This window comes from Ptiloglossa arizonensis, chromosome 6, assembly GCF_051014685.1.
Source record: "Ptiloglossa arizonensis isolate GNS036 chromosome 6, iyPtiAriz1_principal, whole genome shotgun sequence".
NCBI classification, from domain to species: Eukaryota; Metazoa; Arthropoda; class Insecta; order Hymenoptera; family Colletidae; genus Ptiloglossa; species Ptiloglossa arizonensis.
Genome location: NC_135053.1, coordinates 23,493,933 through 23,518,309, shown reverse-complemented (window position 1 = coordinate 23,518,309; position 24,377 = coordinate 23,493,933). Strand labels below are relative to the sequence as shown.

Sequence of the window (24,377 nt, the reverse complement as noted above, 5' to 3'; positions counted from 1 at the left end):
AGGTTGCAGAGGAGAACGAGTCGGAATTCGCGGGACAGCAGGTGTCGAGATACCGGATTCGAAGACGAAAATATGCGGGACAACGCGATGCTCCGAGTTCCACGTTGGATCGAGACGAAGGTCAAGGTTTGTCGGGATTGTTGGAAGGTGGTCGATAAGATCGATAGCAACGGAAGAGGTGGAATTAACAAGTTCTACCTGGAAGAGGTGGAATTAACAAGTTCTACCTGGAAGTGGTAGAATTAACAAGAGGTCGTTCCAAGAAGTTTCAAGAGATTCGAACCGATACGGCTCAACGTGATGTCTTCGTTGATAGTTTTTCTCGTTGGTGAAGGTATCGAATAATTTTAATAACGATGAAGAATAAAATGGACTCTTAGAAGGAAGTGAATGAACAATATGAGAAAAAGAACGAGAATGTGGAGAAGCTTGAGTAACGAGAGAACAATGCTCGAACAAATGGAGAGAATAGTTGGAAACAAGTAGTTGGAATAGTCGGGACGAAGATCAGAGGAGGATTTGGATGAAGAAAGAACGTGATGTTTCAATTGATAGTTTTCCTCGATGGTGAAAATATCGAATAATTTTAATAACGATGAAGAATAAGATGGACTCTTAGAAGAAGAATCAACAAGATGAGAAGAGGGACAAGAATGTGGAGAAGCTCGAGTAACGAGAGAACAATGCTCGAACAAGTAGAGAGAATAGTCAGGAACAAGTAGTTGAAATAGTCGGCACGAAGATCGGAAAAGGGTTTGGTTGAAGAAAGAACGTGATGTCTCCATTGATAATTTTCCTCGATGGTGAGAGTATCGAATAATATAAAGTGGACTCTTAGAAGGAAGTCTTCTTCTCGACAAAACAAGAAGAACGAGAATCTGGAGGAGCTCGAGTAACAACGAAACAATGCTGGAAGAAGTAGAGTTCTGTAGTTGCAATAGAACTCGATTCGAAGTTCGAAGGAGGTTTCGTTTGAAGAAAGAACGGAACACGTGCGGCATCGGTATCGTTATTGGGGGCGCAGCTTGCAGGCACGGGACAATGTGCGGTGACGGAGTCGTGGCGGCTGCAGGCTGTTACCCGAACGCACCTGCGCTTTGGGCCAGGCGGCCCTCGTGTTGCCCCCAACCTTTTACGGAAAGTACCAGGACGATATAAAACTGGTGGGGCGGCATTCGGTCCGGCCAGTGAGCTTTTCGCGGCGGAGGGCCGCACGCGTACGTACCGCGCGCGTTCAATTACGAAACGGAAACGTGAATCTCTCTCGCGACGTTTCAATAACGTGAAAAAGACAACGCGAGAGTTCCTCTGAACGGTACCAAGTTTCCGGTGTTGCTCGTCGGGGATCGTATCTCGATCGATACCGTTCTTTCAGCCGTGCCAGCTGGCTGGATCTCGAAGATGACCGGTAGAACGTGGTGGTCCGTCTGGACGACGATGGTCGTGATCGTGGTCGTCGTACGGTGTGAAACACAAGGTGACGAGAACGTCTCCGACGCTATCAGATCGCTACGCGAACAAGTGAACGCGCTTCTGGACCATCGACAACAGGATTACAATACCCTCGAGGGAAGCTTGAAACGCGCTATGGAAAAGAACACGGAGTTGTTCGTACTGAAGAACGAGGTGAAGCAACTCAGGTAATTAATCGGACGGGATGAGAAGCGTGAGACGCGACGATACACCGCTAAGAGAGAAAGAAAAATACAAAAAATAAAAAAAAATAAAAAATAAACAACAGATAAGTATGCCGCGTGGATCGGTTTCGCGGACGTTAACGCAGCCCTTCGATCTTTCTGTTCAACCCTCAGAAAGGAAGTGAACGCGCTTCGCGGTGGTAGCGGAAACGAGGCGAAGAACGAGAGATTGCGGGTAAGGTGGCTGGGAAGCGCGGTGATCGAACTACAGGGTGAAGTCGCTGAGGTGCTCAGGACGAGGAACGCGAGCGAGGAACTAGCCGAGAGGTCCAGGATGCGTGGCGAGCTAGCTCTGTTGAAAGGTGACGTCGCGGCTGTTGGCAGAGGGATACGAAATCTCGGCGGGAGGATCGCAAAGATCGAGGCAGTCCTCGGCACGATTCGCGTGGATATCGTGGCGGTCAAGGAACGATTCGGTCAGCTCTCTCGCACCTGTGCCGATATCGCCAGTCAGGTATCGTCCAGCTTTCTCGCTCGCGCGGTCTCGTTCTCCGCTCGTCCCTTTTCAATCCCTTCCAAGTTGCCGCGCGCTGCCACTTTCCCCCTAGCGTTGCTCGTTTCTTTTCTTTTCTTTCTTTTCTTTTTTTTTCTTCTTTTCCTTTTCCCCGCCATTCTTCTTATCCTTCTGTCCACCTGCTCGTGTGCCCGATCGAACGCGCATCTGCCTCGATTTCGCGTGTTTTTCATCGTGCTTCTCCTTTTTGCATCTCTCCCTACCCTTTGCTACGAGTTCCACGTAATAAAGCGACAGGGGACGGAAAAAACTCAAGGAACGCAATTCGGCCGCCTGCAACGCCACCACCGCCGCCGCTTCGCTTAATTACGCGCGCGATAAAATTCAGCGATCGCGTCGGAGATACCGGCTACGAAATTCAAACACGCACCTGTGACTCGTTCGAGCGAGAATCGTTACGCCGCTTCGCAGCTGCCTTTTTCACATCCCCCTCCGACGATTCGCTCCGCTGCCGGTATTAATTTCTACCGGCGTTCTCGGTTCGCCCGTTCCTCCCCTCTCCTCTTTGTCGCCAGGTAGTGCTGCTCAAATACTCGAAAAAGAGCGAGTCGAGATGTATTCGATCCGAACCACCGATTCGATCCGGGAACTCGAAGGAAAGGAACCGAGTGGAAAGCGATCGAGTACCTCGGATCGTTTCTCATTTTTCCGGTTTCTCTAGCGTCTTGCTTCTTTCTACGTTTATTTGACAATATTTATTTTGTAACTAAGAATACTGTTAATTGATAATAGTATTTCTTCTATTGATTCTCGGAGTAATCGTATTTGGTACGGTCGAGCAACTCGGTATCTTCGAGTTACTCGATTCTATTCAACAGTTGAAACAATTCGAGCTACTCGATTCTATTCAAATGATCGAAACAATTCGAGTTACTCGATTCTATTCTAACGCTGGAAGCAATTCGAAGCTATTCGATTCTATTCAAATGTTCGAAACAACTCGAGCTACTCGATTCTATTCAACAGTTGAAACAATTCGAGTTACTCGATTTTATTCTAACGCTGGAAGCAATTCGAAGCTACTCGATTCTATTCAAATGCTCGAAACAATTCGAGTTATTCGATTCTATTCAACAGTCGAAACAATTCAAACTACTCGATTCTATTCAAACGCTCGGAACAACTCGAGCTACTCGATTCTATTCAAACGCTCGAAACAATTCGAGCTACTCGATTCGAATTTCAAGCCGGTCCGATAATCGAGCCTTCTGGCAACGTTAGCTCCAAGGTCGTCGCTACTTCGTATTCCGCGTCCGGTGTTCCCGTCACCCTCGCGTCACCCGTGCGTTTCCGCGACCGTAATATCTGCACGATCCAACAGGGATTTACGCTCGCCGAGAAGAAAAAGTCGTGTATCGGTACGCGGTATTCGACAGACCGGATAGCGACCGTAACAGCTGCAGCTGCCGCGTTCGGGTCGCGGTCCGTGACCAGCTGGACGACCAGCTGGCGTTTGTTCCTCTCTTTCGAACCACGGAATCGTTCCACGAGACGAGAACGAACGAGAAACGCGTTTCCTTCGAGATCAACGAAAACTCGACCTCGACACTCTTACCGACAATTTTCCGTTTCAGGTGAGCGCGGTCCAGGTGGAGGTGAAGTCTCTCGGATGCGAGTTGTCGTCGATGGACTCCGGGAACTCGATCACGCGACGCGACAAGGAGCAAACCGAACCTGGATCGTCCTCGACGATGGACGAACCCCGTAGAAGCTTCGAGACGCTCGCGAAGACGTCGCGACGTCGACTAGCGAGGAGACACGGTTATTCGAGACGCGGCGAGGAGCATCGTACGCGCATCGAGGATCGTTTGAAGAACATGGAGCGCAAGGTGTCGTTGATAGCTCAACGACGCTCGTTACTGGAGAAACGTATCGCCTACGAGAACGAGGAATGGCCGACGAACCTGAACAAACGAATGAACAGCCTCGAGAAGAGTCAAACGGAATTGATGCGACGCGTGACGAATCTCAGCGAGGACGCGATCGCGACGAAGAGCGTGAGCGAGTCGGTCGAGATGCGTTTGATAGAGTCGTTCCGTGTACTCGGAGAGGCCGTCGAGGGGAACAACTCGGCGACCAAGCGGGAATTGGTACGACTAGGTGTGAACGCAGCTCGAAAGGGTGCCGAGCTCTCGTTGACCAGGGAGGAGTTGAGCAATCTGCGTCGCGCGGTTCAAGCGTTGAGCGTCAGCGCATCGAAGCTCCAAGAGAGGAGCGATGGTCAACAGGAGGCGATCGAACGATTGAACGGTAGCTGCGCGAACGATTTGGAACGATTCACTGTACCGTCGAAAGGAGAAGCTTCCTCGAGCGTGTTGGAGCTAGAGCTAGAACTGGAGAAACTCGACGATCGGTACCACTTGATCGTGAACAGTTTACCCGGCGACTGTGAAGATCGAACGACCAACCAACCGACCAGGGACGGTCTCAGGCTTCTGGAAACCGGTCGAGCTCGCAAACCGATGTTGGTTTATTGTCAGGACGGTTGGATCGTGGTCGCTCGTCGTCGCGATGGCACACTGGATTTCGATCGCGGTTGGAACGAGTACTCGGTCGGTTTCGGGTCACCGGTTGGCGAGTACTGGATCGGCAACGAGATCCTCCACAGACTCACGCGCAACGAATGCACCAGGCTTCGCATCGACATGTTGGACATCCACGGTGAACGTTGGCGCGCCGAGTACGAGTCGTTCGCCGTCGACTCGGCATCCACCGGTTACAGAATGTACGTTGACGGTTATCTGGGGAACGCGACGGACGCTTTGTCTTATCAAAACGGTATGTCCTTCAGCGCCAAGGATCGCGACATGGACGCCAGCACGACCGACTGCGCCGCCAATTATCACGGCGGATGGTGGTTCAGTCGCTGCCAACACGCCAACCTTAACGGCAAATACTCGTTGGGATTGACCTGGTTCCGTTCGGACACCAACCAGTGGATGTCGATCGCCTCCGCGGAAATGTCCGTGCGCCAAAAACCGGACTGCCGACGATCGCGGTAGCGATCTGGTTCCCCTTTTCTCTTCGCGATACCAAAGACTTTTTAAACACGTTGCACGCCGGCGAGGATCCAGGCGTTGAGCGCTAAGTTCTTCCGGAGTACCAGAATCGTTGAATGTTGCGGGTCCAGATTGACCCGAGACAACGTTGCGGGTCCAGATCGACCCGAGATTATCAGAATCACTCGGGATATTGCGATCGAACGGAGACGATTTTTCTTCTCGGTTAAACATGGTTATCTGTGACTTCGTTGTCCGTATAGAAATTTTCCAAGTACATCGAACAAGCGGATAAATTGTCCGCGAAAAAATTCACCATCGCGTTCATCCATACCGTGCGAGTAACGAGAGACGAAATAATAGAAATAATAGAATACGCTTCGAAACTTACCGTGAGGACGAAACCTTCCAAAAACTATCTTTTTTATACACGAGTCGTTAACGTATTTGATCGTTACGAAATGCCAAAAAGAAAAAAAAAAATGGAAAAGCGATCACGAATACCTGTAAACGCGAAAAACACGTATGGAGTTAGCGGTAGAGAAATTCCAACTGTACGACGGGACCGACGTACAATGTGTTACTTAGGTTACGTTAGATTATATTAGGTGTAAGTGCGGTGGACATCGATACAATAGACTATTGCTCGACGTTATTATTATTATTATTATTATTATTATTAATAATATTATTACTTTTGCGACGGTTACCTCCAACGACGAGTATGCATTCTCGCCGAACTTTTTATTTTCGATTTCGTTCTTCTCAGGTAAACAAGAGTATATGGTCGATGGAATAAGTGCAGCGATCTTGTAAAGAGTGTCAAGACGATCGCACATTTGTCCGAAGTGTCTAAACAATTGAGAAATGTATTTTTGGATATGCTATTAGTTTAACGGGATGCGTACCTTCTTCAAGAATTTATTCGAGGAGAATAACTCAACGAGCTGATTTGATTTCTTTTTATTGGAACAGGTATACATTTGTAAATTATTTAACAGAATTGTCGAAGTTGTGTATAAGCAAATATGGCTAACAAATTAAATTCTATACACGGGTAGGGGTATACGGTGCGACTATGGTTGCACTGTCTGCACAATTTAAATTTCTATAGCTGATATAAAAATAAACGAGGTCGTTTTAAATTTTAACGTACCGACCGTGATCTATCGGGGCAGATTTTTAGATTTTAAAAAATTTACAAAATCACTCCATTTTAAATGAAAAAGTAACATTTTACATAAAAAGTTTCTCCTCGGGTGTTTATCGGCAAATAAAAACCTGAAAAAAAAATGAAGAGTGACTCGACGAGTCTACCGTAATCTTATCAGCTATATGTACACCGAAATACGTGAAAAAATATTGAATATTGACCTAGTTATCGTGTGGTTAGTATTAAAAAAGTGTTCAAAGTTTGGCCCGGTGCATCAACACTTTTGCGTATAGCCTAGCGTTCTAGTTGTTATACATTTGTCATTGACACGACTTTTATAATAGGACATTTTCGTATTGTTTTTAAGAGTTTACAGACACAATTTACTTGTATTGCTCCAAGAAGGTTTCGGAAGAGCAGGTAACCAGGGAAGGGTGCCGGTATAAATTATTGTCGATTTTTGACCGTGCACGTTCTTACAATTTCAATTATAAATTTGTTAAATTCCGAAATTTTCTTACAAAACTTTTACATAATATTCTTCCTACTATATACAATTAAAGACTCTAATGAAAAAAATAATTCATTTCTTTAAACGCGAAAAGGGATACCCTTTTAACGGTTTGAGCACAATACACACGCCCAGTCTGTTCGCCAACGGACAACCACAATCGGTTTAACAGTTTGTACCCAATAAGGTTGCCGCTTAACGGACCACTCGACGAAATTGACTTAAGTAGATCGTTATACTTGTTCCACCGACTATACAGCAGTCTCCAGTTATATGAAATCGATTTGGTCGGGGAGAAAATTATTTCATACGACCGGGGTGATTGCAATACTTGGATGCAGACAAGAATGCTAGGAAATAAAGAGAAAACTTTTATCCTCGACGTTAGTTCCTTTCATCAGCTACCCCCTTCGTAATTCCATTTCCGTTATCACGAGAGAACCAAAGTCTCATATGTGAATTTTCAAGTGGAATCAATCCCCACAATCGAAGCCACGCTCTGATGCATTGACCGAACTTTCTGGTTCCTCGGTATCGATCAATCTTATCTTACACTTTCTCTCGTGAACGAACAGGCTACCAGAACTGGCATAAGCGGAGCCACAGCCTTTGCAAACAAACGGTTTCTCTCCCGTGTGAGTGAATATGTGCTCCTTGAGGTACTTGTAACGATGAAAGCTTTTGCCGCATGTTTCGCAGCGATGGTTCGCCTCGCCCGTGTGAACCCTCATGTGATACTTCAAACCGTTCGGAGAGGCGAACGCGGCGCTACAAAAATCGCAAATGAATCGTTTCTCGGTTATGTGTATTTTCTCGTGTCTCTTCGCGTAACTTGGAATTGCAAATCCTTTGCCGCAGTAACGGCACAGGTGTGGCTTTTCACCGATGTGCGATTTAAAATGAAACCGTAGTCCGCATTTCGAGGCGAACGTCTTGCTACAAACATCGCACAAGTACGGTTTTCCCATTTCCTTCTCGGCCGGTTTCGAACGATTCGCGTAATCGTGATCGTGACGAAGAGTGTTACCCGCTTTTCTTCTCGCCGCGTGTCTGTCCTCTTCCAACTCTTGCGATTCGGTGTGTTCGACTGTTTCACTTCTTTCCACATTCTCGTTTCTCCGTTCCGCAGTGTTCAGCGTTCTCGTCTCCGATCGTAACGATTCTATCGGTTTCCCAATCTTATTTCCGGTTATTCCCTTCTCTACCGATTCGGAGTTTGTTTCAACGTTCCTCCTCAACGATGGATTTTCCACCGATGGAGTCTCTTCGTTTTTTCGTTTCTTTTCGATTCGATCGACTCTCGACGAATGTCCCGCATTCGTTTTTCCGCGAGATGTTTCTCGATCATTGTTCCCACTTTCTTGTCCACCACGAGACGTTGAATGGTACGATACCCCCAACCATTCGTCCGTTTGTACACCGCAATCCTAAAGAAGAAACGAAGCTGTGTTGTACATTGGGAATGAAAATACGCAGTTTCACACGAACTTACTTGAATGACCTTCCAATTTGGTGCATTGGAGATTGGAGCTAGCTTCGAGTAACTCGATCCATACAGCGATCGAAGCCATCGTTCCGATTTCCTGCATCGTTCGCGAAACTGGTAGGTAACTGTCACTTGGGCCTCGCACTCGCTACAAATTGCTTGCGGCAGTCGGTTGTCTTCGAACAGCTGTACGATTACAGAAATGATGTCACAAATCTGAACGATAGATAAGGAAAGTCGTAAATCATACCATGACGGGGCAGCAATCTAGAATGCGGAAACGCAAACGTTGCGACGCTTCTCCTTTGGAAAATATTGACGTCAAGCAGGGCTCGGAGCGAAGACATAATCTACACGAGTTAGTGGTTCGAATGCCAGGTTCAACGGAAGGCTGCGATAGTTTCATTTTGTTTGTAACACTTGGCGATGTTGTTCGAAAGTAGTCAAACGAATACGAATTCGGCCACTCGCGCATGAACGTTCCGCGATGTTTGTTTCTTGTTACGACGCAAAACGAGCTGGGCTGTTTTTGTCCAGAAATGCAGCAGCTGTCTAGGTTAGATTCGTATGTTCGATCATCAAGAAGTTCCTTCCCTTTTCACAACAACCCCACGTGCGATCAAATCTCGTTTCGTTATCCCCTCGTAACAGTGAAAGCAGTTGCGTCATGCGCGTACAAGAACGTCACAAACGAATTATAGAATAGACAGTACACTCGATGGAACTTTGTCCGATGATCCAAAGGCGGGATTGGGGTGGATTTAAAAACGCCCACACACAGTAGTTTATATAGCTCGAACTTTACGATTCGCAGAACTATCGATAGAATATTTCTCTCGTTTCACAAGACCTTGTGTTTCATACGTGTTTAATAAACAATGGTTTGACCGGGAATGTGTTTACAAAGAGAATGAGTAATGAAACGAAACGGCCATCTAGTGGTGAACGGACCGAATTACATTTAGAGCTACTTTTAGGACAGGTAGCGTCATCTACGGTAAAACGCTCAAGTTTGTAACGAAATAGTTTTCATTTTTACCGTTAGATGGTAACCATTAGCACAAATGAGATATAGAATAGATCTTTTATCGCAGACGAGACGTTGTGACATCACTATCCTAAGATGAAATGTATATTTTGTCTGTAGATGGCTTGTGCGTATCATGTGTGCGCGGAACGTGAACCGTGCCGGTACCTCTTGTACTTGTCACAGAGGATTAGCCATCCAATTCGTTTCTCGCAAGTTTTCGAACAGCTACCGATTCCTATATATACACTTTCCAACCTATTACTCGTGTCTTATCTCTGCGTTATTAATAATCGCCATCCATCTGGATATAATTAATCGAAGGAATTATTGGATGGTTAAAAAACGTGTTTTCCACCCTTTGGAGAAATTGAAAGAAAATGCCGAGTTATTTTAAACGAATTTATTCGTTTACTTATTTATTGTTTGGTGGGAAGCGCTTCGTTTTCGATCGATACCACCAAAGATCGACGAAATTTCATATCTAACACTGGTTGATATTTGTCCATGTTGCGTTTCCCCCCGAAGGGGTAAAATCGAATTCTGTGCATGGCACTCGTGGATGACGTGTCTCGGATTTCGCAACTAAAACTCCTTGAAGCGTTATTTTCCTTACAATGATACTGTTTGGAATAATTGTTTCCTTTGTGTAGAAAGTTTACGGATCTGATCACGCGTTTGGAAAAATGTTAAACGATGTTTTCTCGCGATTGAACGTAATTTCGAGATGTACACTGCAACGCTCAAAAAGTTAACGACGAACCCTAAGAATTTACATCTCGAGATCATCGAGTCTGCTGCGATTCCTCGAGAGTTATTTAATAGTGATCGTCGCAAGTGTTCATCAACGGGTGAAGCGACACCGACGCTCCAGCGCAGCTGACAGTGTTGTCGATGAAATCTTGGAAGTTGCTCTCGATCACCCACATGAGATTCTGATAGCCAGGGACGACTTCGGTCGGCAGCCTACAGTCGTTACTCTTTTGAACCAAGAGGAAGTTCTCCTGGACGAAGGGAGTATCCGTGTTCCACATGTACACGTTTCCATCACCTGAATAACCAATCGGAAATAGTTTCGTTCAACGTAACGATCGGATAACCTCGAAATTGGCTCAACGATCCTTTTCGTCTAAAACATTATGCTACATATACTGTTACACTTATGGTGGACAATTCGGTCGAGATTATTCTGAAAAGTAAAATTGTCCCAAGGAGGACTGGCGAAGCAGTGAAACGATTTAAATAAATATAATCGTAATATTCTTTGCTTTGCAGTAGAAGACTGATCCTTTCGCGAACATTCTCTTACTTACCCTTCTTTCGGAAGAAGATGGCGCCACCGTTATCGGTACCCAGGAATACGATTTTATTTTTCTTCACACCGACTTCGAACACAGCCCCGTTCGCGTTTCCGACTCTGAGGCTGCTGGCCTTCATCGCGAAGACTCGATTGGAACCCAGGTAGGTGAAGTAAAGGTACTGAGTGCCGCAGTTTTTCCTGATCAGAGCCAAATAAAGCGCGTCCTTTTTTTCAGCACCGGAAGTGACCACTCTTGGAAGAACGACGCGATAGCCCCTGTCGGCCGTGACGTTGTAAACGAGGATGGCTCTGGCCGCGGCGTCGGAAACGTACACGTACACCTGGCCATCTTCGGCGTAGTCGATGGCCATGTATTGCAGACGAGAATTCAAATCCATCAGAGGACTCAGGTCGATCACCTTGACCACCTGGAATCACCGACGTATTTCGTTATTTCATTTTAAACTCCATCGAAGAATTTCAATTTTTGTAATCGACGATAACGTATTCGTCCGTTCCAGCGGTCACTGAACGCAATTGGAAAGAACCGGACGACTCGAAACTCCAAGATACGCGTTAACCTTTCAGATATACGTCGTACCGACCCACGTGTCTCTACTAACAACCGGTGTTATCCACTTGTCTCCGCTGGTATCCTGAACCACCCACTTGTCTTCGCTAATGGCCAGAGTCCCACCTACGATTGTCCACTGAGCCTCTTACCTTTTATAAAACCTTTTGTACATCGAGATGGTTCAATTTTTGGAATCACGTAAAATATATCTTTCGAGACACTCCCTCGAAGTATTAGATCGTTCAATAAGTTTTGTCGTTCGATGAAACTTATTGAACAATTTATTAGTTCAATTGTTTCGTAATCACGGCTGATATCAGAGTTATCACCGCGAAACGATTGAAAAATTCGAGCGAACTTAATCAACGAACAATCGCACGAAGAAGTAACACGCAACGTACCTTTTCAGTTTCAACGCTGATCGCGATCACCTTGGCAGGACACCTTCGCACAGGTTGCTCCAGTGTGTTGACAATACCGACGTCGAGTACCCACAAAATGTTTTGCATGTCCAGGACGATGTCTATGGCACTCTGCAGAGCTTTACAGTTTCCTTCTTCTTGGATGGCCCAGCAAGGGAACGGAACAACGTTCGGTAAACAGCTCTGCGTCTTCAAGGAAACGGAACCAAGGGTGAAGGGTACACCCGGTTTGTAGCGCGGCATTGCCACGATCATTTGGTCCTTGTACACCTGAGCTCTGGTGGAGATCACGTTCCTGGCGATGTATCGGCCACTGGTCTCGTAGATGTTCTTTGTACTTTGACACGGCCAAGATAGACTCTGTCCCGACAACGTTATCGATACATTTTGTAGCAAATCGTCACCGTAACCCAGCGATAGGTTCACCGTTAGGATCGTCAGGCAGAGGGCGACTCTTAGGAACCTCATCGTACTGCGAATTGGAAATATCTTGTTAGAAATTGCGTCACATCCGATAGATTAATTACAGATTAGTATGGGGAAATCAACGCGATTGGGTTTGTCGTGAAAAGTAATTGTTCAAGTATTTGGAGTTGAAAGAACTATCCCTTGTAGTATATTAGATTTTTAATGTTTTCGTCTTTTATAAAATTTCTTACAGAAAATGTAGATACTGTTCGACGAGAGTGTATCCAATGCTTCAATAATTTACGAATATTTATACGGAAAATATCGAGCGTCCTCTATCGCGAATTAAGAAAGTTTCGATCGATCGAGTACTTTCTTATCTACTTTCTGAGGACGAAGTAAAGATTAACGGTTGCTCGAAAAACAACAGGAAGTAACAGCGAGCGAAAAGTAATTACCAAAGACAACTTACACGATTTTTGCGTTGCGGTTGAACGAGTGCGTTCGAATATGCGAATTTTATATTCCACTTTATGCTTATATACACGCTTGGATCGACCATTCCATAACACCCTGATCGTGCACACGTTGTATATTTATAATGCAACGGAGTCTTCCTTCTGTCGCAACACTTCCGTCCGGGCAAGGCTGCACGGAGTCTAGAATGCAACAAGGAAATGGTGTACCCCTCGTCGAGTGTTTACTAAATAATGGAACATGCAGGAAGTTTCGGCTCGCGGGACGTAAACGAACAAACTTATTTCACAATCTCGTGCAGCATTACGGAAATTCGTCGATCGTTCGAGCACGGTAACAGGTACGATCGAAAGTTACACGTTGATCAGGAAAAAAAAAATGAGAAAAATATCACCGTAACGCCAACCGGTAAATCCAGGATTAGCGAAACAACGGAAATGTTTATTTTTCTCAGCTACCAAGTTTTCCCTATTGTGTCCTATTATTATTATTTACAAAGAGTAAGTGTAACGCGAATTCCATTAAAAATCCAATGTATTATAGTACAAAATATCGAAATTTGATTATTTATCGACCGATTGGGAAGCCATCGTACACAGTATTTAAAAGAGCGCGAATATCAGGATGCAACCAGCGGTGCATTCTGCATTACCAGTGACACGCTGACACTGTACGATCGCTCGAGATGAGAATCATCTACGCAATGTTTGTCGATCTTAGGTATTTAAAATTTTAAAAAAATTTGAAATAATTAGATATTTATAAATTTATCAAAAAAATGTTAAATACCTTTTTTTTTTTACGCAATCTTAGGTATCGAAAAGAAAAATATGATGGATGCACTCGTTACGCGAGAAATATTCAACAGGAGTTTACAAATGTGAGGGCAACGACGAGAACAAGCGATGGAACGCGGAACGGTTTGCGCGTTTCGACCGAACAATAAATATTTTGGTAAACACGTGGCTCTCGCAACAACGGGACCACAGAAGCCTCGTATATAACTGGTACAATCTCGATGATGTTTCATTTCAGTCGAGTTCGATCGAGAACAGCCGCTCGAGAAACTCGTAGAAAAATGACTTTCACGGGGAAGTTTCTACCGATATTGACAATGACGATTTCCGTCTACGTTCTCGCCGCGGCGCAGGAGGAAATCCGCGAGGTCGAAGAGGACATCGTGGTCGTGACTACCGTGACCGAACCGGTGATATTCTCGGACATTAAGTGGACCGGGGGATCCTTCGACTGGCCGTGTACCGCGACTAAGCATATGTTCACAAACAATGGACGATACGTCTCGAAGAACGTGCTCGCTACCAGAGCTGTCATCAACAACGATGACGCTATCGTTACTCTTCCCAGGTACGCGAATCTACGCGGTCAACGTCTTCGATTGAAATTAATTGAATAAGGGTAAAAAGAACGGATTAAAAAATACACAGTAGAAAGTTAAGGTAGAAGGTCAAAAGTGTTTCGAAACTATTGTAAATTTTGTATAGTAATTAATTTTGTATAGTATACAGAAGGAATAATCGACTGGTGTAAATACAGTAGAATTTCTAAGAAGTAACTAAATATTCACGTAGTTTCATCTTTACGTAGAAGTTATAGTAATTATTTATTACATGGTAAAAACGACCAGGAAGGTTTTAATAGATCTATGTAGATAAAACGTGAGTACTTCGATGTCAATTTTTGCGGCGTTCGTTTAAAATTATCGCGAGGTTCAAATTACTTGAAACTGACGAAACTACTATGTACTTCTTCGATCGATTCGTTATATCGACAATTATATTGTTGGTCGCGTACCAACGATCCTGGAGATCTGATAAAAGCTTTACTCACCTTGCTCTCGATACAGATACAAATCCGGAGTACCGGTAACCTTGGCCAAATTGTCCCTGACCGGAAGTGGTTGCCAAGCCACCATGCTGCCCTATCCTTGTTGGTCTGCCCAAGAAGAGGGAACCTGTACCGCTCTCCAAAACGCGGTAGATCTTTATTTGGATCCTCAGAACATCCTATGGGTCCTCGACACAGGTGTGGTGGACAGTTTGGAGGAACCTGTGCGCAAATGTCCCCCAAAGGTCATGGCTTTCAACGTTAACACTGGCAAGGCGAGTGACTTTATTCGTTTTCTTTCCACGATGTTTTCGACGATCGTTTCGCGATCGTTTTATTCGTAAAATTCATTCTCTTCTTGGTACGTTTTCAGGGGAAATTTTGATATTGTTCGTTGCTTGTCGTTTGGAACGTAGAGGTTTCCACGTTGCGTAACTCGTCGAGGGAAATATTCTCCGAAGTGTACGTTAATGCACAAACCTTCGCTGTTACAAGTGCACGCAGACACCGTTTCCCGCCATAACAACTCCTGACGTGTGTCATTGGTCGGTGGCAGACATATTGCCACGTTATTATTTTGCAACCGTTTCGCAACGTGAATTTCAATCGATCTCGCGCCAATACATCGTAGACCGGGTCCGTGATCGTAAATTACGAACGTTGAACGCGAACTACCGTTCCCCCATGAAGTGGCAGTTGTTCAGGAAAGAATAGCTTTTTTTTCCCCCCTTTCGCTCGGCCGCGCATAAAATATACCTATGCAGGTCACACGGATGCGAATTAACCGAGCTCGTTACCCGTATGCTCTTAGAGGAACCCTATCTCTCGTTGCACGATTTCGTTTATTTCGCGGACCACTTCATCGTTACGTGGAATTACAAAAAGTAACGAACGATTTCACGTAATGGTCTATTGCTTAGAATTCTCTTCCTTGTTCCTTGTTTACAGTTCCATCGATTCTTTAATTAAATTCGATACTATTGCATCATCGAAGTCGCCAAAAGTTATCTAGAGCATTATGGAACAGTTGATCGATCGTTGATCAACGACCTCTTGAACAATACTTCTTTATCAATTGTTGCATTCTCGAAGGAACACCTTGACGCACTCTGTGGCAATTTTCGCATTACTTTGAACTTTGGAGTTCACTTTCTCGCCTACGCAATGTTCCTCGATGTAGAACAAACGAACCATCTGTTCTGTATCGTATCGGTCGAAATTCTTACGAAGTTTTAAATAACCGTAAAATTACCATGCGTGACACGTAGCGTGTTTCGTTCATTAGGCATCGAGAATTTCTTCTCCACTTTCCGAAGAAAGTTGAGCCCGGAGGCTTCTGGATTGCACACAGGGTACGGGGAGAATTATATTCGAACGATGAGAGACCAATAACGCGAAAGAGATAGCCATTTTGCACCTACGGGAACTATGATACGAGCTACTTTACTTTGTAAACATTTTCTACTTTTCTTTCTTTACTCTTCTAATGTCATTAAAGACTATTATTTCCGATGTAGCTAGTGAAAACAGTAGATCTGGATGGTTTGACTAGTATAATGGTTTGACTATGAGCTACTTCACTTTGTAAACATTATTTCTCTCTGTTCCTTCTCTCTACTCTTTGTCCTATTTTTCTTTTACTCTTCTAATGCTATTAAAGACATACTGTTATTATTTCCTATGTAGCTAGCGAAAACAGTAGATCTGGATGGTTTGACTACGAGCTACTTCACTTTGTAAACATTTTCTACTCTTTCTTCTCTCTCCCTTCTTCCTTTACTCTTCCAATTAAATCATTAAAGACTTATCGTTATTATTTTCTATGCAGCTAGTGAAAACAGTGGATCTGGACGGTTTGACCAGCCCGTCGTCCCGTTTGCAATACGTGGTGGCCGACTACAGCATCGACGGTCGAGTTTTCATTTACGTGTCCGACGCCGCCACTAGAGCGATCCTCGTTTACGACGTCACCTCGGGTCAAGGTTACCGCGTTGTCTTGCCAAAGGCTGTCACCGGAGGCTGCATGCGACGAGACGTTTTGTACCTTGCCCTTCTTCGACGTTCGGACGGTAGCACCTGTCTGATCTTCACCTACCTGAGCGGTAGCCGATTGTTCTCCATTCGTACCGAGCATCTACGAAACGGCTCGGCTCACGGTAGGGTTCACGATCTCGGTCCCAAGACCCGCAAGATCGTCCTCTTGGGCACGGACAACGGTAGCGCCCTCTTCTTCCGTTACGAGGGCGAACAGGACGTCTACAGATGGGACTCCGTGACCCCGTTCAATTCGAAGAACTTCCAGCTGGTCTACACCAGCCTCGATTGTTCATTCCCTACCCACGTTCTCGCCGATTACAAGAGGGGCAGAATGCGCGTACTGGAATCGAACTTCCCGGATTATATGCAGGGCACCGTTGGATGTGGCGCCAATCATGCTCTTACTATTATCTAAGCGTCGAAAACCGTTTGCACGCGGATGTATCGACGACGAAACGAACTGAACGATCTTCAGCGGAAGAATCGATGTCCTTTCCGGTTCCTCTCTCGGTCTTCTCGCAAGGGGGACTACGTTACAACATCGTTGGTCACGTATTCCCCTTCTCTGCGAATTCTCGATCCCCCATTGATTGTATTTAATCGAACGTTTGTATTTATGTAGCGTGCTAGAGCAAACGCGTAAATATAAAAGAACAAACGAATCGAAAAGCATTGCTGTTGAAACCTAACCTCGATAACAACGAGCTAGATTGGATGCGAATGTTAGGGAGGGGACTTGGATGGTACGTTCAAACGAGGTATAGGTTACGTTGCGTGTATCTGAAGAAACAGAGTCGGAATCTGATCGAAATAAAGCTTTGAAACTTTATGTCAAAGAAACAGCGGGAACAATGGCGGAAAAAATGATTGAAGAATAACAATGAGCGAGAACAGATGCGAACGTTAGGGAAAGGACTTAGACGGTCCTTTCGAACGAAGTATAGGTTAGATTGCGTAGGTCGGAAGAAAGGGAATTGGAGTATATTTCTACGTAGAGGATGTTTCGTAAACGTCTCGTTTCAATGGTGGATCAAGCATTAGAAGACAACCGAGAAACGTTCGTATTTTAATTGTACAACCTTGTCTTCTAATTGCCGACATTTTTGCGTTCGATCGTTTCACAAATCTACGTAATTTTAAAGCAATTGCCGCGAGCGGTCACTTTCCATCCTTAGGCATGCCCGCGGGCGTTCGATCATCGATTCCGTAATTCGTTCGAGGATTTCAAGTTCTTTTTTCAAGAATCTCGCTACCTTATCGAATCTCGCGGAGTACGGAGACAATTTACGGATATACTCAAACGATCGATGATTTGTCCGGCGCGATGTTCCGTTTTTTTTTAATAAACTCGGGTCACGTGGAAAACTTGGAACGATTGACAAAACGTCAATTTCTTCCTGCCGCGTATCGGTACGATCTTTACCCTCCAAGAATCCAAAAATTCCACCGGACCGAACGGAAGAAACGAAAAATCGATTTCTACGCCAATGTGTCCGACCGGGTCTATAAATCAAGATGCAAATCGTTTCGTGATGTTGGCCGTGTATGTCGTGCACTTCGAATGCAACGGTACGGGAGAACTTTGTCGAGGGGAAAAGAAAAAAAAAAGGAACCTTTCTCTCTTACAATCACCCGTTCAGCGGTGTTCGATCGCGATTAGTCCGCGGTGTTCGTTACGTGAAACAGTCCCGTTTAAATACGAGCGAACGTATTTCCACCATAATATCGAACACAGCATAAGCCAGATAATTTTGAACGATCTCGTTTAAAACGTAACGCACTCGTTGTGTTGCTTTCACGAAGTAACATTCTACAATCGCCGAAACAGGTTCCACCAGCGGTACCAATTCCGCACCGAACGTTAATGAAATCGAACAACACTCGAGCGTAATTGGATAGAAATGTGTCTCTCGATTGCCTAGTACGGTTCAATCATCGAAGTCGGGGTAGAAAATTTCGGCCGTGGAAGGTCACTCGCGAGTTATCCCCACTCCGCTCTCGTCTTTCGTCGGTTTGCACCGCCCCCACGGTTGCTCCGCCCCCACGGTTGCTTCGAAGACACGGAAAGGGACAATCGAGCGACACGCGTCCCTGAAACGATACTATAAACGATACAAGAGTGAGAATCGTGGTCAATTTATGATTTCGAAGCAACGTAAGAGACTTCACTTCCCTTATTCGTCGTTTCTTGTAAAATTAACAACAATATCGTCGACTTTCACCGAGTTCAATATTCTATATTCGAAGCAGATCGAATGTTACGCCAGTCTGTCGCAATAGGAAGAAAATTATGATCGGTGTCGTCTTTACCAACCGTTATCCCGTTTCTCTACGAACGGAGAAACGCGACTTTCGTTGAAAATTGATATTTGGTATCGAATTTGGTTCCCGGTGAAAGTACAAGCGCAGGTATTCCATTACGCGTCTAATATACGTTCTTCTGTCTCATTGGTCGATTTTCGTATTAATTACCATCGAGAGCAATCGGTACGCGCGAACCGCTGGTAATAAATCCGGTATGGGAACTGTGCGTGTTTCCAGGGTGCAACGTGACGCGATTAAATCGAAACGTTGCACGTAATGCACCGCGTAACTTTATCCCGAGTGATAAATTTCGGTGGTGAACAACGAATCGTTGTTATCGCCGATAAAATGGATTCAATTGTCGAAATTCTTGTTGCGTGCAATTATTTCCCACCGTGAACCACAGATGTGCGTGATACAATTGGAAATTGAAATTGAAAAATGATCTGGTAGGCGTGTCAAGTGGGCGTTCCACTTCGTCGTTCGTTTTTTTCATTTCCAGATTCAATCGATGCTTTTTTACAGTGTAATTACAACATCGAAAGCAAATCGAAATTGTACGCTTCGCTCGCTGCGATAAGTTGTCTAACTGTTTTGATATCGCACGTCAAACAACGTCTGTTATTTACGTGGAATTCCTTGTCGCGACTCGCATAATAATTGACCAGGGTTATAATTTTTTTTTATTAAGCACTTGCAACGTACACGGGCGTGCATAAGCGTTATCGAGATGTATGTGACGTTTATGGCGGGAAAGGTTGCAACCGTTAGAGCAATTTGGCACGTCGATCTACGGTGCCCAATTGAATAATCGATTCGGTGGGTGAATAAAATAATTACCTCGGGTTTCCATCGACACTGTCCGTAATTTGAAAATTAAAAAAAATTATATCATCGTCTCCCATTGATCGATATCTTTCCACTCGACGTGCAACCGAACGAAAATCGCATTGAAGTAACGCAAATATGTGTACTGTATCAAACATTGTGCAATGTATTTTGTTAACAATTGCCTGGTGGAACTATTGTAATTCAAAGGAATTGCGTTATGTAGTAAAGTTATATCTCGATCGTTATTCGAAAGTGTACTTATGTGCCAACGGAATGTGTTAATTAAAATAAAAGAAAATTATAGCTTCGTTATAAAAGTGGAAGTCGATTTCTGGATATTATTTTCAGGTTTATCTGTAAATTAATAATCATCATCTTGTCGACTCGCGTAACTTTCGCGTGCAATGCTTTCTATTAATTGTAACAAAGGTTTATGTTTAAAGAGACACTCCTCTTAAGAAAGATACACGATCTTAGGATTTTCATCGGTGTATCAAATCACGAGATACCAGAGTTTCTTGGCAATTTGTCATTAACAAATCCCTCAGTGTCCAACTGTCCAAGAATTGCTCGCGAGTACTTCTCGCGCGTGTACTTGCGTGGACTCGAGGAATCTGATACCGAGGAACGTGTCGCGTTCGATTCTCGATTTTTGACCATAGAAATTACACGAGCGTGCAATGTCAACCACTTTGTACCATCGATCGGATCACTGTGGTCACCTCTGGTCGTTTTACGAAATCTTGATCGTCGACCGGGAAGTTTACACGATGTTTACTAAGCGGACGAATACGTTCAAGAAATTGAATTTGCGCTCCACCGGCGTGCGAAACGATATCATTGTTGCGATTTGTTGTTTCGTAAACAAAGTAAACTACTGTGAAATTTCACGTAACTCTTTTTATATGTATCTCGGAGGATAATCGATTTACGGTGTGTTAATTTCAGGAAATTAATCATTCCTTCGTTTCTCGAGGTATTCGTACATATCCATATATTGATGCTAATACTTCAATTAACGTTGTCATCGATCATGTGCTTTCAAATCTTATAGTTTTCCTACAGGAAGTTCAATTTTGGTTGATTTTTTCCACTGATTTTTTACACGATCGGTATGCGATTAATTGGACGAAAATGAAAACGAAAGAATCGTTGTACAAATAGATACGTACCGAAGTATGTGTTCGATTGGATAGTAATAGAATTTGAAATTGTATCTATTTAAAAAGAATGCTTCTTCCACTTTTTTTGTTAGCTTATAAGTTGTTCAAAAAAAAGTACAATACTGTACACCGTGTTAATAAGTATCTTTTGTTGTCTTGCAAGTTGACTCGTTCGATTTAAGATATTATTTGAACGACTAAATATTTCTTTCTTCTTATACTTAATTAATACCGAACCCATATCCGTGAATTTACACAAGATTGAAGCAAAATATTTCAATTATTTACATTACACGATACAATTTGTTCAAACGTCCTACGAAATACTGTCCTGTGATATTTAAATGGGGGTGTAAGTATTGATTATTAGAATTTTGGGTTACAGGTGCGATTAAATAATAGCTCGGGATTTCTATTTTATCGATAAATCAAACTTTGTTAAATTCCGGGTGGTATATCTTTTGCTCGAGTTCTACACGAGATTGATTTTCGGACTAACTGAGAATGGTAACAAACTCTTATTTTGTTTAAGAAACATCACATATCCGTAGAATAGAATCTTCTAGAAGATTTTATATATGACACTATATATATATACACATAAATATATACATACGTACACACATACATACATACATACATTCATACATTCATATATACATACATACACACATACATACATACATTCATATATATATATATACACACACACACACACAAGCATATATTCATATGTATACACACACATACATACGTACATTCATATATACATATATATACACACACACATACATACAACTACCAAAAATGATTTTTGTTACATCATCTTTAGACAGTACTGAAAATTCAACATTCTTCTACAGTATTCCACATTTTGTCCGTACAAACGTACTCGTAGATCGACGAACGTGTAAGCATCCGTAGGGTCGAAACGAATTGTCCGCGAAATAAGAAGAAACTATACAGAAATTGGATCTCGAGGTTTGCAAACCTGTACGACAATGCTGTCCACGGTCGAGCGATTCTCGCGCGGACTTTCCAAGCCGGACATGTATCTACGTGTACGCAACGGCGTTCCGATGCTGATAAAAAAAAAATAAAATGAATTCGGTACGAAAACACACCATTAGTTGGGAACGTTCGAGCCGGCTTTACGTAATTCACTGGAACAATCTCGTGGTGCTCGCGAACGCTCTCGAGTGCCGATCGTTCGTGAGTTCTTGCACGCGGACCCTTGCACTCGCGTAGGAGTTCGAATCGCGCGATTATGCAACGCGGTACTTACGTTCGAATATCGGCGACGTTAGCGGACCATTCGTGTCCCCCTTTGTCGGTAAGAAACACGAGCAACGTCACTTTCGCCGATCGCCTCGCTTTCTCTGTATCGAATGCATCGTGCATCATTGTCGCGAACGTGAAAATTATACACAGGGTGACTCCGCTAAACGAGATCGTTTAAATATCTATCTTTCGCGACAATAGACATTTCTTGGAGAAAAGTTGCAAAAGAGTACGGTTCAAGGACTATCTGCAACCACGAAAAGAATCTTTTCTCAAGGTCACGAAATTTCAAGGTCATGGTTATTTTTTTTAAACGTTACCCTTTATTTCTTTTATTTAGCTTTGTAGAGAACGGGGGAAAAATTCAAAGACTGTAATAACTATTTATTCTCGAGATATTTGCATTGGAAGATATTTTCTTTTTCGATATTTTCTTGTTCTTTTAAATGGAGTCTTTGATACTTGGTCTACATCGACTCATACCGTATCGAAACCGTTGGATCTCGTAAAAATGTTCTTTGCTCGTGTTACATGCAGACTTGACACACCAAGCTATTGGTGTTTGGTATTTGCAATACAGGGTGCCACGAGATTGCGTTTCTTACGGTATCGCGCCAAATCGAGCAATTTTGAATCGCACCGAGACGATAAACGTTCCTTGTTCGTACGATTAATCGTTGAAAAATGGCAAGATTTCGTTGCTTCCGTTGTTCCAAACGACTGTTCGTTATTCCCATGGTGTTTCGAGAGTCGTCTGTCTTGAGCAAGCCCGAAAATGTTTCATTCTTCGATAGGTGGTTGTTGCATTAACGACGTGGGGAATTCTTGGGCAACGATCATCCGGTTCCCCGTAATTTCCTCTCGATCTCGATACGAACAGACTCCCGTGGACCTTATCGCTTCCGGTTCTGCATTGGAGGTGTCCGCGACCTGGAACGTTCTTGAATTTCTTAATAATTCAATCGTAGATGGCGCTCCAAGCGCTTTGTTCTTTCGATATCGAACATTTCGATTGTTTTGCGACAAAAGATGTCTTTGATTCCATATATCTTTTGTTTTGACGAAAGAAAGTTCATGAATTGTGTTATAAGAAATATTTCGAACTAGTGTAAACTCACTTACGAGATAATAACGAATTTTAAGGCAGATCTTAACTTCAACTTACCGTAATCGTAATAATAACGAAAAAAGTTATCGTTTTTACCGTAACCGTAATAATAACGAGAAAAGTTATCGATTTTCTTAGAGTGTATAAACATTCGATTAAATTATATATTCCATTTTGGAAAACGAAATTACTTTCCGAACAACCCAATATATCGTTCGTACGTGTAAAAAGATGCAACTGCTACACGTGTGATTAGATGAAAGGTAGCCATTTTGTTTTTCCATATATCTAACCTCAAGTGTCTTAACTCAAACCGAATCTAAAATTCAAGACTGGAGCTGCAACGAAAAGTATCGAATATTAGGGAAAAATAACAAAGGTTGAATGACAGAGGAAAACGAAATGACTTTCCAAAACTCAATATATCGTTCGTACGTGTAAAAAGATGCAATTGCTACACGTGTGATTAGATAAAAGGGTAGCCATTTTGTTTTTCTATACATCTAACCTCAAGTGTCTTAACTCAAACCGAATCTAAAATTCAAGACTGGAGCTGCAACGAAAAGTATCGAATATTAGGGAAAAATAACAAAGGTCGAACGACAGAGGCCTCGAAACCCAATATATCGTTTGTACGTGTAAAAAGATGCAACTGCTACACATGTGATTAGATAAAAGGTAGCCATTTTGTTTTTCCATATATCTAACCTCAAGTGTCTTAACTCAAACCGAATCTAAAATTCAAGACTGGAGCTGCAACGAAAAGTATCGAATATTAGGGAAAAATAACAAAGGTCGAACGACAGAGGCCTCGAAACCCAATATATCGTTTGTACGTGTAAAAAGATGCAACTGCTACACATGTGATTAGATAAAAGGTAGCCATTTTGTTTTTCCATATATCTAACCTCAAGTGTCTTAACTCAAACCGAATCTAAAATTCAAGACTGGAGCTGCAACGAAAAGTATCGAATATTAGGGAAAAATAAGAAAGATCGAATGACAAAGGCCTCGATGAAACGACTATCTCAAATTGCAAATAAGCGGGGTAGGTGTGCGATTCGATCCCCCGCGAGCACCGCGTTTGATTCGCGCTCAATGTACACATCAAAGCACACTTTACGAGCAAACGGACCGATGAACACGTCGATTAAACTGGTCGCGGTACTCCCGAGACACGTTCGCGACCGGTATGCGAGGAAAATGGCGATTGTGCGAACCATGGTGGGTAAATGTTATG

At 43.5% G+C, this 24,377-nt stretch overlaps 4 protein-coding genes across 6 annotated transcripts; 2 read left to right on the top strand and 2 right to left on the bottom strand.

The window, feature by feature from the left end:
* The first annotated feature begins 1,395 nt into the window (after positions 1–1,395).
* Positions 1,396–7,256, top strand: LOC143148732 (protein scabrous). The gene is made up of 3 exons (XM_076315365.1): positions 1,396–1,640; positions 1,812–2,151; positions 3,786–7,256. Exons 1-3 carry the CDS (start codon positions 1,402–1,404, stop codon positions 5,211–5,213), a joined length of 2,007 nt encoding a protein of 668 aa, XP_076171480.1. The 5' UTR covers positions 1,396–1,401; the 3' UTR covers positions 5,214–7,256.
* LOC143148733 (uncharacterized) lies at positions 5,851–9,225 on the bottom strand. The gene is made up of 3 exons (XM_076315366.1): positions 8,611–9,225; positions 8,367–8,546; positions 5,851–8,301 (listed from the first exon to the last, which is right to left on the bottom strand). Exons 1-3 carry the CDS (start codon positions 8,833–8,835, stop codon positions 7,348–7,350), a joined length of 1,359 nt encoding a protein of 452 aa, XP_076171481.1. The 5' UTR covers positions 8,836–9,225; the 3' UTR covers positions 5,851–7,347.
* A 613-nt stretch (positions 9,226–9,838) lies between these two features.
* Positions 9,839–12,151, bottom strand: Yellow-g (L-dopachrome tautomerase yellow-g). The gene is made up of 3 exons (XM_076314714.1): positions 11,663–12,151; positions 10,701–11,115; positions 9,839–10,438 (listed from the first exon to the last, which is right to left on the bottom strand). Exons 1-3 carry the CDS (start codon positions 12,149–12,151, stop codon positions 10,206–10,208), a joined length of 1,137 nt encoding a protein of 378 aa, XP_076170829.1. The 3' UTR covers positions 9,839–10,205.
* Positions 12,152–12,383: 232 nt separating this feature from the next.
* On the top strand, positions 12,384–16,987 carry Yellow-g2 (L-dopachrome tautomerase yellow-g2). Of its 3 annotated transcripts, none has more exons than XM_076313702.1 (5): positions 12,384–12,908; positions 13,112–13,288; positions 13,382–13,933; positions 14,433–14,688; positions 16,242–16,987. In XM_076313702.1, the coding sequence occupies exons 3-5, from the start codon at positions 13,587–13,589 to the stop codon at positions 16,863–16,865; spliced, it is 1,227 nt and encodes a 408-aa protein (XP_076169817.1). In that variant the 5' UTR covers positions 12,384–12,908; positions 13,112–13,288; positions 13,382–13,586; the 3' UTR covers positions 16,866–16,987. The 3 variants fall into 3 exon arrangements, with proteins under 3 accessions (XP_076169817.1, XP_076169818.1, XP_076169815.1); XM_076313703.1 differs by having other exon boundaries at positions 12,384–13,288; positions 13,382–13,522; positions 13,604–13,933; XM_076313700.1 differs by having other exon boundaries at positions 12,384–13,288.
* Positions 16,988–24,377: the final 7,390 nt, after the last annotated feature.

Bases quoted from the DNA above. Each gene is read 5' to 3' on its own strand.
- LOC143148732 (XM_076315365.1), top strand. From the start codon at position 1,402: ATGACCGGTAGAACGTGGTGGTCCGTCTGGACGACGATGGTCGTGATC. The intron at 1,641-1,811 runs GTAATTAATCGG...TTCAACCCTCAG, and splicing joins AACGAGGTGAAGCAACTCAG to AAAGGAAGTGAACGCGCTTC. The intron at 2,152-3,785 runs GTATCGTCCAGC...TTTCCGTTTCAG, and splicing joins GTGCCGATATCGCCAGTCAG to GTGAGCGCGGTCCAGGTGGA.
- LOC143148733 (XM_076315366.1), bottom strand. From the start codon at position 8,835: ATGCGCGAGTGGCCGAATTCGTATTCGTTTGACTACTTTCGAACAACA. The intron at 8,547-8,610 runs GTATGATTTACG...GTAATCGTACAG, and splicing joins TAGATTGCTGCCCCGTCATG to CTGTTCGAAGACAACCGACT. The intron at 8,302-8,366 runs GTAAGTTCGTGT...TTTCTTCTTTAG, and splicing joins CAAATTGGAAGGTCATTCAA to GATTGCGGTGTACAAACGGA.
- Yellow-g (XM_076314714.1), bottom strand. From the start codon at position 12,151: ATGAGGTTCCTAAGAGTCGCCCTCTGCCTGACGATCCTAACGGTGAAC. The intron at 11,116-11,662 runs GTACGTTGCGTG...CGGTGATTCCAG, and splicing joins TCAGCGTTGAAACTGAAAAG to GTGGTCAAGGTGATCGACCT. The intron at 10,439-10,700 runs GTAAGTAAGAGA...TTGGTTATTCAG, and splicing joins CATCTTCTTCCGAAAGAAGG to GTGATGGAAACGTGTACATG.
- Yellow-g2 (XM_076313702.1), top strand. From the start codon at position 13,587: ATGATGTTTCATTTCAGTCGAGTTCGATCGAGAACAGCCGCTCGAGAA. The intron at 13,934-14,432 runs GTACGCGAATCT...CTCTCGATACAG, and splicing joins GCTATCGTTACTCTTCCCAG to ATACAAATCCGGAGTACCGG. The intron at 14,689-16,241 runs GCGAGTGACTTT...TTTTCTATGCAG, and splicing joins TCAACGTTAACACTGGCAAG to CTAGTGAAAACAGTGGATCT.